At 48.0% G+C, this 15,489-nt stretch overlaps 1 protein-coding gene across 2 annotated transcripts in view; it reads left to right on the forward strand.

Moving 5' to 3' along the window:
• Positions 1–8,714: 8,714 nt before the first annotated feature.
• Positions 8,715–15,489, forward strand: part of PMP22 (peripheral myelin protein 22) — a 31,283-nt gene continuing 24,508 nt past the window's right edge. Inside the window, exons 1-3 of one of the 2 annotated variants that reach the window (XM_034789855.1) lie at positions 8,715–8,947; positions 11,896–11,996; positions 12,991–13,090. In XM_034789855.1, the coding sequence (XP_034645746.1) occupies positions 11,919–11,996; positions 12,991–13,090 (178 nt within the window). In that variant the 5' untranslated portion in view covers positions 8,715–8,947; positions 11,896–11,918. Of the gene's footprint in view, positions 8,948–9,973; positions 10,342–11,895; positions 11,997–12,990; positions 13,091–15,489 lie in introns of those variants that run through there. The other variant, XM_034789854.1, reaches the window with a different exon arrangement.

The following is a 15,489-nucleotide window of genomic DNA, read 5'->3' on the forward strand; positions in this document are numbered from 1 at the left end:
AGCATTAGACATGGAGTATTTATCAGTTCCTCATTACCATATTATCTGGCACCTCACAATCTTTTATGTGTCTATCCTCCAAACACCCTGGTGTGGCAGGGAAATGCCATTATCCCTACGGTACAGATGGGAAACTTAGGCACAGATCCTCAAAGGTATTTGGGCACCTAACCTTGAAAGTAATGGGAGTTAGGACCTCAACACCTTTGGGAATCTAGGCCTAAGTAACATGCCCAAGGTCATACAGGGAGTCTGGAGCAGAGCAGAGAATTAAACCCAGATCTCTGAAGTCCTAGGCTAGTGCCTGAACCATGGGATGCAGTGCTATATGTGTCACTTAATGGTAGCTTCGTAAGGTATTTTATTCACTTTAACCACGTGACCCTGATGAACTATCAGAACAGAGCTAAGTGCTATCAAAGCATTTTTATGCTTATTATTAAGACTATCACAAGAAACTGAGCATCAACAGAAAATCACCCCATCTCATTCTATTTATTCAACCTGTTCAAGTTACTGTGGACACGTCTTCCCATGCGATGGCTTGTGGATGCCTTCCTATGGCTCATTGCTTCTGTTGTCATTGCCTACCTCTGTAATTCAATTCATTTTTGAAAGCTCGGGGTTAGTAATTTAGGTCTGGATTTTCAAAGAAGAGGAAAGCAGTTAGGCACCCAAATCTCACTGAAATCCAGTGGGAGTTGTGTGTCTAAGTCACTTAGATTGCTTTGAAAATTCTGACTTCAAAATTCTGCTCTTCTCCCAATCAGAGTTTCTGGCTCTGCGTGAGGGCATCTTTGGAGGGGGACATTCTGTGCTAACGTCCTCCAGTGGTTTCCTTCTCAGTGGCAACAGCACAGATAAACCCAGACAGTGCTACCAATGTTTGTGGTTCTCTAGACCAGTGTTTCTCAATGACCAGTCCATGAGATCTTCTTGACATAGTTTAGGAAGGCAGCAAGCCGGTCCCTGGTATCAAAAAGTTGAGAAACACTGCTCTAGACTATGGAGATAGTTTGTAGCTTGTGAGCCCCGCACTGTTCCCCGAGCAGGGTCCCAGAGCTCAAATCTGTGGCAGGATCCCATCCCATAACCTCTGCATCTTGGCAGGTTCTCCCTTCATAACAGAAAACCGGAAGTAATTGTTCTTGATGACCTTTTGCACCAGGACTTTGGTCTCATGCAGACTAAAAATAGGATTCCTCCCCTTTATTTGTAACTTGGAGCTTTAGGGCTGAGTCTTTTGGAGACAGCAGCTTCCTTTTAAGAACATGGCATCTTAGGAACCAGAAGAGGCTGTCTAGCCTAACATGCCTGCCCTTTCTCGGTTTATTGTACTCCCACCTTCTTGCTGTGTCACCAGACGCCTGACTCCCCTCCTGATCCAGAAATAAATCTATGGACATGCTGACCTCATTTAGACTTTTAGCTTCTATGAACTCCCCTGGTTACCAGTTATGTGCTGTGTCCATATGTTCCTTTGTAGTAAGTTGTTCTGCCAGCATTTCCTTACCTCAGACTTTCCAAAGTGTCTAGTGATTTTTGCTATCCTGATTTGTAGGCACCCAACTCAAAACATTATATTGGAGCCTGATATTCGGAAAGTACTGAGTGTCTTCTCCTGAGAATCAGGCCCCTCCCTCTAAGGTGTCTTAAACCGGGCACCCAAAAATAGAGGCACCTGTAGCCACATTTGAAAATTTTAGCAGGGCTGTCCTTAGGATTTATGGGGCCCTATGCAGTATTATTAAACTGGTGCCCATATGCCTGATGGCAGCCCGGGCTCGCATGTGTATAAGGGTGGTCTTTTGAAGGATTTATTTAAAAAACTATATGTCTGAAGATCCCAGCATTTAAGGCTAAAGATGAATACTCAGATTGTGAATCTAAAAATCTATGCAAGGGTTTTTAGAGATGTGATTTTATAATCTTCAGCAACACACTAATGAAATATTTTTAAAGCAAATTTTAAACTAAGGTCCTGCAGAGTAACATGTTCTGGGTAAATATTACAGTAATGCACAACTGTTTTTGTCAGTAAATTCTGAAACTGACAGTATATACCTGGGGGTTGGCAAATGCCTGTTAAATGGCTTCATTATCACTTGAATGGCTCTTTAACGATTTTAATGTTGTGCTAATAGGGCTGGCAGGCTGGAAGGTTTTTTCACTTTTAAGTACTAGATCCCCTTCCGAGGAAGACTCACCAGGCTGCAGCAGCCAGCTGTGGGAGCCTGCAGGAAGGGTCAGAACAGGGATCGGAAGAGGCAGGAGGGTAGACACTAAAACCCAGTGGTGCCCCAAGTTTTCAGGTGCCCTATGCAGCTGCGTATGCTGCGTATGCCTAAGGATGGCCCTGAATTTTAGCACGTATTCCTAAATTCCTTGGGCAAAGTCCTGACCCCAATGAGGTCAGAGGGAGTTTTGCCCCCCCACCCCTCCCCACACCCATCAGCTTTATCAGTCTTTCAGATTTTTGAACCGTTCTGTTACATCATCTCAAAGACTGGTCTTTTCCAATTAGCCAAAAGCCTTTAAACTCTTCCTGTAATTTATGAGATTTTAAATGCAGTGTCACAGTTAACTGGCCGTAAATGTCTTCTCTCTGTCCTACCCTTTCAATACACTTTGGACTCTGTGGTTCTTTGCTTTAGTCTTAACTGGAGGAATTTCAGTTGCAGCCTCTCTAATTTCTTTCTCAAATATTTTCCAACTTTCTAAAGCAGATTTCCCAGACATTATAGAATTCCCTATTTCCTTAGGGTATTTCATATTCTCTCCAAGCCAACTTTCCGCAAGTCAGAAACGCTCATTTTGTTTCCTCTGGCACTTGCCATCTTCTAAAAATCCCATAATACTGTGGTCACCATATCCCAAATGCTCCTCAACTTCAGTCTTGTTTCTTTTACATGATATGGCCTATGCAGATCCCCAGACATACCCTGCCACAAGACTCATGCTTGTGGCTCTTCAGAGGAATATATTTGGGGTGAAATTCCCCTGTTTGGAGGGTTTATGTAGACTTCAGTGATGCATTTGTCTCACCATGGTGGCTGTGCACAGATGACCTTCACCTTCACCTTTGGAGAACAATCTAGTGGTGAGTAAGCTTTGTTTATTAGATTTATCTCATTTCTTAAGATTAAGTTCCCAATAGCTCTATGTATATATGTGAATATTATTCTGTGCATGTAATTATGAGTGTACTTCTGACCCACCTATAGCTATCTTATACAAATAAATTTTATATATATATATATATATACATAGTGATTTTAGAAGAGATAAAGATAAGGTCCACAACCTGTCTCCAAGGGTCGGTCCTGGGGCCGGTTTTGTTCAATATCTTCATTAATGATTTGGAGGATGGTGTGGACTGCACCCTCAGCAAGTTTGCAGATGACACTAAATTGGGAGGCATTGTAAATACGCTGGAGGGTAGGGATAGGATTCAGAGGGACCTAGACAAATTAGAGGATTGGGCCAAAAGAAACCTGATGAGGTTCAACAAGGACAAGTGCAGAGTCCTGCACTTAGGACGGAAAAATCCCATGCACTTCTACAAACTAGGGACCCAATGGCAGCCAGTATCAAGCGGAGTGCCCCAAGGGTCAGTCCTGGGGCCGGTTTTGTTCAATATCTTCATTAATGATCTGGAGGATGGCGTGGACTGCACTCTCAGCAAGTCTGCAGATGACACTAAACTGGGAGGAGTGGTAGATACGCTGGAGGGTAGGGATAGGATACAGAGGGACCTAGACAAATTAGAGGATTGGGCCAAAAGAAACCTGATGAGGTTCAACAAGGACAAGTGCAGAGTCCTGCACTTAGGACGGAAGAATCACATGCACTGCTATGGACTAGGCACTGAGTGGCTAGGCAGCAGTTCTGCAGAAAAGGACCTAGGTGTTACAGTGGACGAGAAGCTGGATATGAGTCAACAGTGTGCCCTTGTTGCCAAGAAGGCTAACAGCATTTTGGGCTGTATAAGTAGGGGCATTGCCAGCAGATCGAGGGCCGTGATTGTTCCCCTCTATTCGACATTGGTGAGGCCTCACCTGGAGAACTGTGTCCAGTTTGGGGCCCCACACTACAAGAAGGATGTGGAAAAATTGATAAGAGTCCAGAGGAGGGCAACAAAAATGATTAGGGGGCTGGAGCACATGGCTTATGAGGAGAGGCTGAGGGAACTGGGATTGTTTAGTCTGCAGAAGAGAAGAATGAGGGGGGATTTGATAGCTGCTTTCAACTACCTGAAAGGGGGTTTCAAAGAGGATGGATCTAGACTGTTCTCAATAGTACCAGATGACAGAACAAGGAGTAATGGTCTCAAGTTGCAGTGGGGGAGGTTTAAGTTGGATATTAGGAAAAACTTTTTCACTAGGAGGGTGGTGAAGCACTGGAATGGGTTACCTAGGGAGGTGGTGGAATCTCCTTCCTTAGAGGTTTTTAAGGTCAGGCTTGACAAAGCCCTGGCTGGGATGATTTAGTTGGGATTAGGTCCTGCTTTGAGGTTGGGCTAGATGACCTCCTGAGGTCCCTTCCAACCCTGATATTCTATGATTCTATGACTCCTGCCAGGTAGGACAGGGAGCAGCCTGATAAAAGCAGGGACTTGAGGGACTCTATTTTGGGGACTTTGAGTTTTGTTCTGACCTTTTACATTCATAAACTCAGACCCCTAGGAGGGGTGTGTGCACACAGAGAAGCCTATGTGGAGGGGAAATGGAGGCAGAGTTCTGTAGATCCACCCCTGGCCATGAGGGTGCGCTCGGGAGGCAGTTGACCCTGTCACACATATCTTGGTTTTGCGATCCCAATCCTCATGCCAAACTGTCTACATTGGTATCTATGGAGCAAACATATGCCATATGCCCTTTGGGTGCCACCATTTTAGAAGCATTTCTCTTTCTGTTTAGTTTCCATGTTATCCTAACAGACATTTATCAAGCACGTTCTGTTTGCTGAAGGCATAAAGAATAGCCCTCCTAGAAGCTTATTCACATGATTGAAATATTTGGAAGCAGCTTGGTATCAAATCCCTAGAGCTATAAGGGAAATCACATGCTCAATAAATATTTCCAAAGCCCCGGTCTGTTTGGCTAAAGTGCATTTCCAAAAAGAGACAAAACTCTGCTGGAGGAATGTCTGCGGAATGGGCTCTTTGCTGTGCACATCCTCTTTATTTCCTTCTCCCTGGCTCTTTGCCAGCAAAAGCTTCCTCACCCTTGGGCCACTCTTCTCTCCTAGTGGAGTTTCACATATTTCTCTCTTGCTTAAAAAGCTAGGTTTGGCTCCATTTTCAGAATCCCTGGAAAACAAGAGTTTATTCTCTCCCATTTACATGGACAGGAGTTCTGCTCACATAATCAACCCATCTGGGTGCTTTTATGGCCCTTATCGCAGAATGAATTGAGCTCCCTCTTAAGCGTAAGTTGTGACAGACCTGTACTTAGGCCTGTAGGTCCATTGGAAATCCTTGTGGGTGCTGCTTAATGTGAGTGGGGGCATATTAGGCCCAAACTGTAGGGAATGTCCTGTACTAGCTGGGGGGAAACAGCCAGGCATGTCCTCTAGCCCTAACTCCTATGGGCTATGGTTAAAGATGGACAGCGTTTGTAATTCCAGGTGAGTTCAGCTCTCTCGCTGTGATGAAATTGGGTTGAGATCATGGCTGACCCTGCACAGGTGCACAAAAGGTCCTGGGGCGCCTTCCCTCTGGCCTAGCATTGCTGCACAGGGATGGGGTCACGCTCCCACGGCTTGCATCTGGGACTTTTGAGGGTGCAAGTGGTGCTGTGGTCTGCTGTGAGAGCCTGCACAGGGAGGGAAACAGACAACTGCAACCAGAACAGCGCCCTCCCCTCGGCCACTGGGCAGAATTCTGCTGGTGCTTGACGGTTGGGATTCTCAAAATGTCTAAGGGACTTGGATGCTTGGTTCTCTTTGAAAATCAAGGGGAGTTGGGCACCACATCCCTCTGGTGCTTGAAAAATCTCGACCTGAGTGTTGTGGAAAATTGCTGCATTTCACAGGCCTTTTGCACTTGCATCCTGGTGCCAAAATTCCTGAAGAAATTTCACTACACACACACACTGTGCAGGCAAAACCTTGCTGGATGCATACACACTTCCACTTAAACATACTATCGGAACCGAATCCAGGTGGTGAAATCCTAATGCCAATTAGAGTCAATAGCAAACCTCCCACTGACTTCATGGGATTTCACCCCAAGAGGCCACACATCAGTCCCATTCTGAGTACTTGATGATGCCTATTCCTCTTACAATTCACACTTCCAAAATCTGATGAGGCTGCTGTAAGAGGAGCCCCCAGTTCTTTGTGCCCTAATAATTGTCACCCAGGATGCATCCCCTAAGCCTCCCCCCAACTTGTATTGAAAAGACTCCCTGAAAACTGCTCTTAGGAGTTGCTTATTTATTGCTTTCAAGAGGGAATCTTTGAATTGCCATTACTGCAGAAGAGCTGTAAACCAGAGCAGCTATATCACTACCTCTCAGGGTATGTCTACACTGCAATAAAAACACAGTGGCACTGAGGGCTTGGCTACACTTGCGAGTTAGAGCGCATTAAAGCAGCCCCAGGCACACTAGCTCACTACCCATCTACACTGGCAAGGCACGTAGAGTGCTCTGACTCCACGGCTAGAGCACTCCTGGTACTCCACCTCCATGAGTGGAATAACGTTTGATGTGCCTTGGCTACAACACCCGGGCGTCAGCGTGAACAGGGTGTTGCATTACTGCGTGCATTACTCCGGAAATGCCCCAGAATCCCCTTAAGTCAAGTGGCCACTCTTGTCATTGTTTTTTGAATCACTGCAGGAATGCGGATATGCCCTTTCAAAGCTCCGTTTCTGACAGCCAGCATGCTTCTCTGCTCCGAGACAGAGCAACCATTACTGTGGAATGCTGTGTGCGTGTGAGAGAGAGGCAGGGGGTGGGGAGGTCTGTGCTGTCTGAACTTACAAGACAGCATGCTGACATGCTCTCAGCTCCCCCCCCCCCCCCCGCATACACACAACACACTCCACCCCCACACATTTGAAAAGCATGTTGCAGTCACTTGCATGCTGGCATAGCTGCCCATAATGCACCACTCCCAATGCCACTGCAAGTGCCGCAAATGTGGCCACACCAGTGCACTTGAAGCTGTCAGTGTGGACAGACTGCAGCGCTTTCCCTACTGCGTTCTCCGAAGGCTGTTTTAACTCAAAGTGCTCTACAATCTGCAAGTGTAGCCATGCCCTGAGTCTCAGAGCCTGGCTCAATTGACTTGGGCTCACAGGGCTAAAAATTCCAGTGTAGTTGTTCGAGCTTGGGCTGGAGCCTTGGCTCTGAGACCCACCCCCCTTGCGGGGGGGTCTATGCTGCCATTTTTAGCCCCACAGCCTGAGCCCCCTGATCCAAGCTGGCCGCAGGTGTGCCACTGCTCTTTCATTCATTGCAGTGTAGACGTACCCTCAGTGACCAAGGCACCCTTGAATGCTGCCCCCTCTGACACCCTCCTGGCCTACAGAGAAACTCTGTGCTCTCTGCTGTTTTCTGTAAGTCAATCACTCTGCATGTCGCTGACTCCAAGAATGTAGGTGTTTTGTGTAACCAAGTGACTGCGCAGCCTTTGAAATAGACAAGCTGTCTTTGCCTGTCAGGAATGAGCAGTGTTTGAGTCCTACCCCCTAGACTGCAGATGCCTGTAATTCGGTTTGATGAAGCGCTTGAACTGAAGGGAGTGGGTTGAGAGAATATCGTTCCCTCTTGTTAAAGGTACATCAGAGATAGACAGATGGGTATGTATGGGGATGGATGGATAGATAGCAAGGAAGGAATATAGAGGCCACTTTGTGTTCTCCATTACCCCATGAGATTCTGCACCAACTCCATTGACTTTAATGGATTTCGTCCACTTTATAGCAGTGTAGTTGAGACGGGAATCTGTCGCTTGGGACCAGCTTCAGACATCTGTAGTCACTTCACAGAGCTCCTCATGCCTCAAGTAACACTGCGGAAAGGCACTGGGTGACTCAAGGACTATCTGGTTCCATTAAGAAGGGTGTGTGTAAAAGAGGTGTGGAATCTGGATGTAAGTGATCATCACCCCACCTGGACGACTCCGCCAGACCCTGTGACTTGCCCAAACATTTTGTGTGATCACATGCTGCAGAGCCAGCAACAGGTGGTTTTGAACCACATTGTTTTAATTTTTTTTAGTGAAAACAGTCAACTGGGTGTTTAAAAAATATACATAGCAGCAAAACAACATCACCTTCCGAAAGAGGTTAGAAAAGGCCCCTTGTTAAGCAAATAATACCCAATAGGCCAGTCCTCAGCTGGGTGTAGATGCTCTGAAGTCAATGGAGCTGCACCAATTTCTGCCAGCTGAAGATCTGACCCTAACCCCCCCAGCAGCGCTGTCTAGCAGCTTCCCTTTCCCTTCAGGCCTGGAAACATTTAGCCTGGCTGTTTTACCAACCCCTTGAATGACAGCTTCCCAAAGGAGATCACTATTTATTGTTCTAGCATCCAGGGCTTTGATTAAGCCTTTAAACTGGGACGGAGGCCTCTCAGCCACTCCTTTCTATTTAATCTCCAGCACCCCCTAAATAGCCCCTGCGTGCTGGGCTGTGTTCTGGGAAGGAGATAAAGATAGGAGCTGTCTCTTTAAATACTAGAGGCTGTGCTCTCTCAGGCCACCGTGACATATCTGGGCGTTGGACTGGGGGATGAATAAACAGTGAATGCACCAGATCTGTGGTTTCAGAGAAGGGCTCCGATACGCCAGGGATCCCCCTTTCAATTCGACCCCACGCCACGAGTGGCTTTTAGCATCCTCTGGGATCCTGCCCCTGCTGGAGGAACTTTAATGCACGTTGAGTTGGCTTCCTAGGAGCTACCATTGCCAGGAAGGGCGGCACGCTTGGAGTTTGGTAAGTCTTTGGTGGTGAAATCCCAGCTGAGCTCTGCCAGCAAAGCCACCCCCCCTCCCCCAGACAAGCAAAGAGAGGGGCGCTTTCTACTGCCCTTTCTCTTCCCTGAACTGTGACTCCTCTCCAAAGCGCCATGCAATTTGGAGACCCGCGTTTACAAGAAAATAAGCGAGTGGCAAACATGCGCAATTGTATTTGGATGAGCCTAACACATCGAGAGCCAGGCTTGCTTTGCATCGGCGGGTGAGCGCGGGAGAAAGCAAAGAGTCAAGAGACAGCAGCAGCAGCAAAAGCAAAGTCTGGTGCATCTAAATTAGGCGGACACCTCTCTTCGGGACTTCGTGCAGCGCTTGGGGATCCGCGGGTGGATGAGTGTTTGAGGTGCAGGGTGAATGGTTTGGTTTGGTTTCCCAGAGGAGTCAGGAGAACAGGGGGCGTGTATTCCCCCCCCCCCACCGGGCAGATCTGAGAGGGGTGAGGAGCTGGGGTTACTGAGCTCACCTCATGTGTGTGCTCAGCCCCGGAGGCAGGCTGCGCCCTGCGGGTTCCCGGAGCGCGCGGCGGCCACTTGCACGGTGCCTGGCGGAGCTGGCATTTCCCCTGCTGCAGCCTCCTGCCCCTCGCCAGAGCGCAGTGGGGAATCTCCCCCTGCTCTCCCGGCCGCTGCCCGCCAGGAGCCCGCAGGCTGCCGGGGGGGCTCGGTTGGAGGCAAGAGGAAGCAGCCCCCATGTGGAGCGCCAGGCCAGTGGCACGGATGCCTCTGCAGCCCCCAGGGCTGCAGCCGCCTCGCCTCCCTCCCTGCACAAATCGAAGGGAGCGGGAGCAGCGCGCAGAGTGGATCCTCTGGGGACGGGGTGTCTCCGCTCATACACCGGGAGAGGGGGGGTCCCCGACCCCACCTTGCCAGCGCCACCGTGTAGGGTGCGGCCGCTCTGGGGTGCTGCTCCCCCAAGCTATGGGCTCGCCTCTTCCCCACGTGGGCTGATGAGACATGCGGGGGGAGGGGCGGGGAAAGTGCCGAGTACAGCACAGTGATCCAAACGGGTGTGAGTAGAAGTTCCCTGCTGCGGCGAACAAGCGAGCGTCTTTCTCCTGCAGGATTATTTATAGCCGGCTCCGCTGCCTGGCCGGGCTCCCTCTGCCTGACCCAGGGACACACCCTGCGGCACAGACGCAATCCGGGGCGTTGTTCCTCGTTAAAGGGGAAACTTTATAACTTCGCGCTTTGCCCTCCCCGCCTCCCTCTCTCCAGCCCCCTGGCTCAGTTTGCCGTGGGCAAGGGGACTGGCGCATACCCGCACCCACGGGCTGGATTTGCTCCTTTGCTTCGGTTTGATCTTTTGGGGCCAGTCGAGCCTCTGGGACGTCGCTTGGTGGGTGACTATTGGAGAGAAGTAAGTAGCAGCCGCACCACCCAGGAGCGGGTTATTTTCGATAGTGGAAGCGAGGGGAGGATTTGGGGGAAGACGGGGAGATCCCAGTAGTGTGGCAGTGTATGGTCCCCACCCAGGAGCTGTCTTGTCTGGTGGTGTCTGTCTGCAAATAAATCACCTTCCTCTACAGCGATTCTGCTTGTCCCCTGTTGCTTGGTTATGCTGGTTTCACCCTCTTGTTCTGTAGTAATCTCTGTGCCAAAACCACTAGCTTGTTGTGGGGTGTGTGTGTGTGTTTAAAGCAGATTCACTCCCCTATACGGATTCCATTAACCTACTTCAGACCTGACCTCACTTTGTTATAATTAGAAACAGTTCGAACCATTGAAGATCGTTAGCTGGGTTTTTGTCCCCCCTGAGACCCGCTTTGTATTTTTGTAACCTGGTTGATTTCCATGGGGTGTGTGCACGGACTGTTGCTTGCAGTGGGGGTGTAGCTGTGTTGGTTTCTCTATGGAAAAGCTCAGAGTTTACACACACACACAATGCGCCGCATGGTCATTTCCCTTTCTTTCCACGGAGCTATTTAACCAGCTCTGTTGGCCTTGCTCAGCTAACTGAGACGCGCAATAAGTGCAGCAGCGGGAATGGCTGGGGCATGGCTCTCATCAAGGGGTTCCTGACTTTAATGGACTCCAAATGTTGGCTGTGAAGTGGAGAATAGTGGCTTTGTGGAATAACGGTTTCCAGTCCCCCTCCCCCTACCTGAGCCTCTGAGCTAAAAATATTTGCTCAAGGGACTGGTTGGGGTGGGTTTTTTGTTGTTGTTTTTTTTTAATATTTTAAGTCTTTGGCTGGAAACCTAGGCTTTCGTATTGTTGTGACGCTGCTTCAGGACAAACAACCCCTTATTTTAGCTTTGGCTAATGACACTTCCAAGACAGGCTGAGCTAAGTGGAAATTTTGAGGAATGTAATGGAATTTGCATTTCTCCTTGTATCATGAGTCATCAAACTCTGGACCATGAAACTTAAAGTGTGGAAGGACAATAATGTAGAAGTTGAAGGTTCCTTGATGTTTCACAACATTTATTAGAACTTCCTCAGCCCTTCTTTGGGCACCGCAAAGAAAACCCCTCTTAGATAGGTTTGCTGCCCTTTTCCAAACCGGGTGATGTCTGGCATTTCTCAAAGCTGTCTCTTTCCTTTTCAGGCTTGCAACATTTGACTCTAGTACTGTAGAGCCACACCATGGATTTCTGTCCAACCCTGGGAGCCTGTCCCTTTCACATTGTGAACCCCAGTTAGCACTTTAAAAATCTCCCCTGACCCCCTCCCAATAGCTGCGTTTGTTTGCCAAAAGAGATGTGAAGAAATGCATGTAATACAAATTGTTGAGCCTATTAAATGTGAGCCCCTTTGCTTATTCTCTGTTGCTGCAGTGCCCCCTGCTGCCTTTTCAGATCTAGTTATCCCTAAATGCTGGACACACCCCACATAGACACAAATGCAAAGGGCTGACTGCAAGGGATTTTGCTGTCACTTAAAAGCGTGTCTCTTTTTTTCCCCCCTTCAGATCTTTCCAAAACTTCAGCCAAAATGCTCCTTTTGTTGCTGGGGATCATCGTGCTCCATGTTGCGGTTCTGGTGCTGCTTTTTGTCTCAACAATCGTTAGCGTAAGTACCAACTTTATCCTTCCGATCCCCATATGGGAACATGGGGGTTGTGAGTGTCGCCTGTGGTTGGGGAGTGCGGGGATAGAGAAGAGGATATTTTGTCGCTGAGCATCACCCTTCCGAGTGTTTTCTGTAGGAATCCTCCGGTTTCAGCCTGAAGTTCTTTAGCAATCAGAAGTCACGATCTCCGTAATTGAGGACTTTGCACATCAAGCCACCCTCTTGGTTAGTGCCGAGAGCTGCATGTGGGTTAATTTTAGTTTAGCGCAGCAGTGGGGACCTTATCTTAAAGTAGATCAGAATCCATTGCAGAGTTCCATGTGTAAGATTTGTCCATGTAGATGAAACCAAGGGCCAGATCTTGTGAAATTAAAGGCTACGCCTCCAGTACCAGACCTTAATGCTTTCAGAGGTCCTGTATTAATTGTCTGCCTAGATTGGCCATGTTATGTTTGTGGGTTTTGGTTTTTTTTTTAATGCAGAGCTAGTCACTTCCAGACTAGCTTTCAAAGGGCTTTTTAAAAAAGACCTTAAACTACTTCTAAAATAATCTCTAAACTGGTTGGGATTCATATGGAGCAGTTACTGTAGCTTTCCATGCTGCCAAGAAAACGCTGGAGAGGAGTGAAGTGTTTGAGAGCTTTGGCACATATTTAAAGAGAATAACAAAAGTCTCCTCTTTCGAGCAGTTGAGTCTAGAACAAGTAAAGAACAACGCAGAAAGTTTTCTTTCCAAACTCAATTGAAATAGGTGTGTATGTGTGTGTGTGTAAATGTAATGCATGTGCACAGATTGAAATAAAGACATGAGACAGAAATAACCAAAGCAACGGTAAGAATGCAAAAGACAACAAGAATGAACATGCACAATTATGTCGGATCCTTTGCAAGTGTATTTAGTTGAGCACAAGTTTATCTTTTACTTTGGTAACTCTGCTCTGCCTCCCCCCGGGCCTTTGCTGCCGCCTCTCACAGATTTGTGCTTCTCTTTCAGCAATGGCTCAACGTTAATGGGCGTACGGCAGACCTTTGGCAGAACTGCAGCGTTCTAGTGGCCCCGAGTTCCTTTCAGTGCTTAACGTCGTCCACGAACGGTGAGTGCTCTGACATCTCATCTGTTTCTTCAGCAGTGGAGGTTTTCATCCCTTTAACTCCTCCCCCACACCTTTAGAAATAGATATGTATTGCAGAACGATCTCTGCAGGCTCTGTCTGGTACAAGTCAAGCACGATCCATCGAGGGGCTTGGTTCTGTCCCTCATGTGAGTGGTTCTTTAAGCATTGTTACTCAGGCGGTTTTGTCGATATTGCTTCTGGAATACGGTACCTGAGTAGAGGTGGAAGAATCAGGCCCTAAATAAAGATACAGAGCAGGGTGGAACTGAGGGAGAGGAATTTAACTAATTTCATGTAAAGGCTGCCATTCTATCAATGGTTCTTCTGGATTGCTCCTTACTTGTATCTGAAATGGGCACATCTCACCTGTTTTGCAGGGGAGCCTCTGTCTGTACAGCAGCTCATAGCACATTAGAAAACCGGGGCTTGATTCACTGTTGCACAGTGCTTTGTGCAGTCACTTACACCATGCTAACTAGGTGGGGCAGGATACCTACTTTGCACTGGTGTGCATGGCTGCATGAGATGCTGTGCAATGGAGGATCAGGCCCACGTGGCCGGATTCTGGGCTCAGATGTGCACATGTGAGTCATGGTGAAGTCAGCGGATCAGATTCCTGCTCTCTGTGAGATCTGCGGAATCACTCTACATTTATGTTGGTGTAATTGAGAGCCGAATTTGGCCCATTGAATTACTAGTTGGGGAGAAGCCATGGGTCAGGTCCTGTCCCCAGCCTTGCTACATTCTGTATTTGTGGTATGTTGACAGTGCCCTCAGCTGCAGTGGGGGATGACCCCATGTGACCTCTTTGCAATATGCTCCTCCCAATTATTCCTACTAGGTAATACCCAGAGAAACAAATGTGGGCAGCCCTTGGAGTGGGACTTTTTACTGCTGTGACAAGTGTGCAGTAGTCATTCTAGGCATACCTCTTGTTTGCTGAAAGGGATGAAGTGTTAAAGGGCCAGAGCAGATTTGCTCTATGAAAAACACCCGCGGGATCCTTGGGGAAGCCAGTCCCACTTCTTTTTATACTGCCTGCCTCTGTGCATATTGCTAAGCAACCAGGACAGATCCCCAACATTCCCCTCTGCCAGTGGTTAGCCGCTACTCCCAGGATGGATCCCAACTCCCCCCAGTTATGGTGCAAATTAGTGCTCCAGATGGTCACTTATCCCGGGGGATGGAAGGAGTTCGAGGACAGCTGACCATTGTGGACTTTCCCTGCTCCATCTCCGTTACACCAACGCTTGCTCTCCCATCTCTGCAGTTTCCTGAGCACAGTGGCTTTGCGAGAGCTAAGCATTTAAGAGCTTCCCATTCCTCGGCTGGGGTGGGCTAGTCCAGCACTCTCTACGTCCGCCTGTGTGAAGAAGTTTCTCGTAAAACCTGAGCCACAGTAAACCATGCTGTTGTAGTTATCCTTATACGCTTGGTTATTTCTGTAGCATGTATATTGGGTAAAGAGCAAGATCGGGTTTTTGTATAGATCACCTTTTACTTTTAGTTACACTCGTGTATGTCTGGAGTAATTCAGCGGAGTTGCTCTAGATTTATACTGAACACAGGGAGCCATATCTTGCCGTCAACTTTTCAGACAAGTCTGCTATCGAAGTCAATGGGAGCAGAGCTCTTCTTTAAGAATGAACAGCTCAGAATTGTGACCTACAAGTTTCAGAGCACAAAAAGTCTGCGTAGAAGGTAGGGACCAGGTTCTGCTCCACAAGTGGAAGTCCTCAGTGACCCCGTTTGATTTCAGCCAGGGTGACAGTGGTGTCAATGAGCTCAGATTCAGGTGTGTAGGAGAAGTCCCATGGAAAGCACATCGATCCAGCCTCACGCTTTGATCAGCTGGCTTGCCCACGTTGTGTGAGGCCAAGGAGTTGCCTCTGTACACTGTGGGTACAGAATTACCAAGCGATGTAGGGGAGGCAGCGTGGTATCATGGATAGCACACTGGACTGGGGCTCAGGAGACCTGCATTCTAATACTGGCATGCTGAATGACCTTGTACCAGCCATTTCCCCTCTCTGCCTCAGTTTCTCCCTCTGTATAAAGGAGCCATGATCCTGACCTCCTTTATAAGCCACTTTGAGATCCACTGATGAAAAGTGCTACGTAAGAGCCAAGTATAATTATCTGGACAATTTTTTAGTTGAGCGATTGGTATGGGGTTTTATTACTATCATTGCTAGCTTTAGGAATTTGCATCTTGACTTTCCTCTCAGAACAGTTTTATCCCAGCATATCCCCAGTGAGTTCACTGGAGTCAATCCTGATTTACACTAGTGTAATTGAGAGTAGAACCACATCTCTGGTCTGTGACAGTGTGACCTGCTGCCCCTGAGATGCCAAGAAAGGGGAAGGGTCTTAAGACT

This window comes from Trachemys scripta, chromosome 14 (assembly GCF_013100865.1).
Source record: "Trachemys scripta elegans isolate TJP31775 chromosome 14, CAS_Tse_1.0, whole genome shotgun sequence".
Lineage (NCBI taxonomy): Eukaryota > Metazoa > Chordata > Testudines > Emydidae > Trachemys > Trachemys scripta.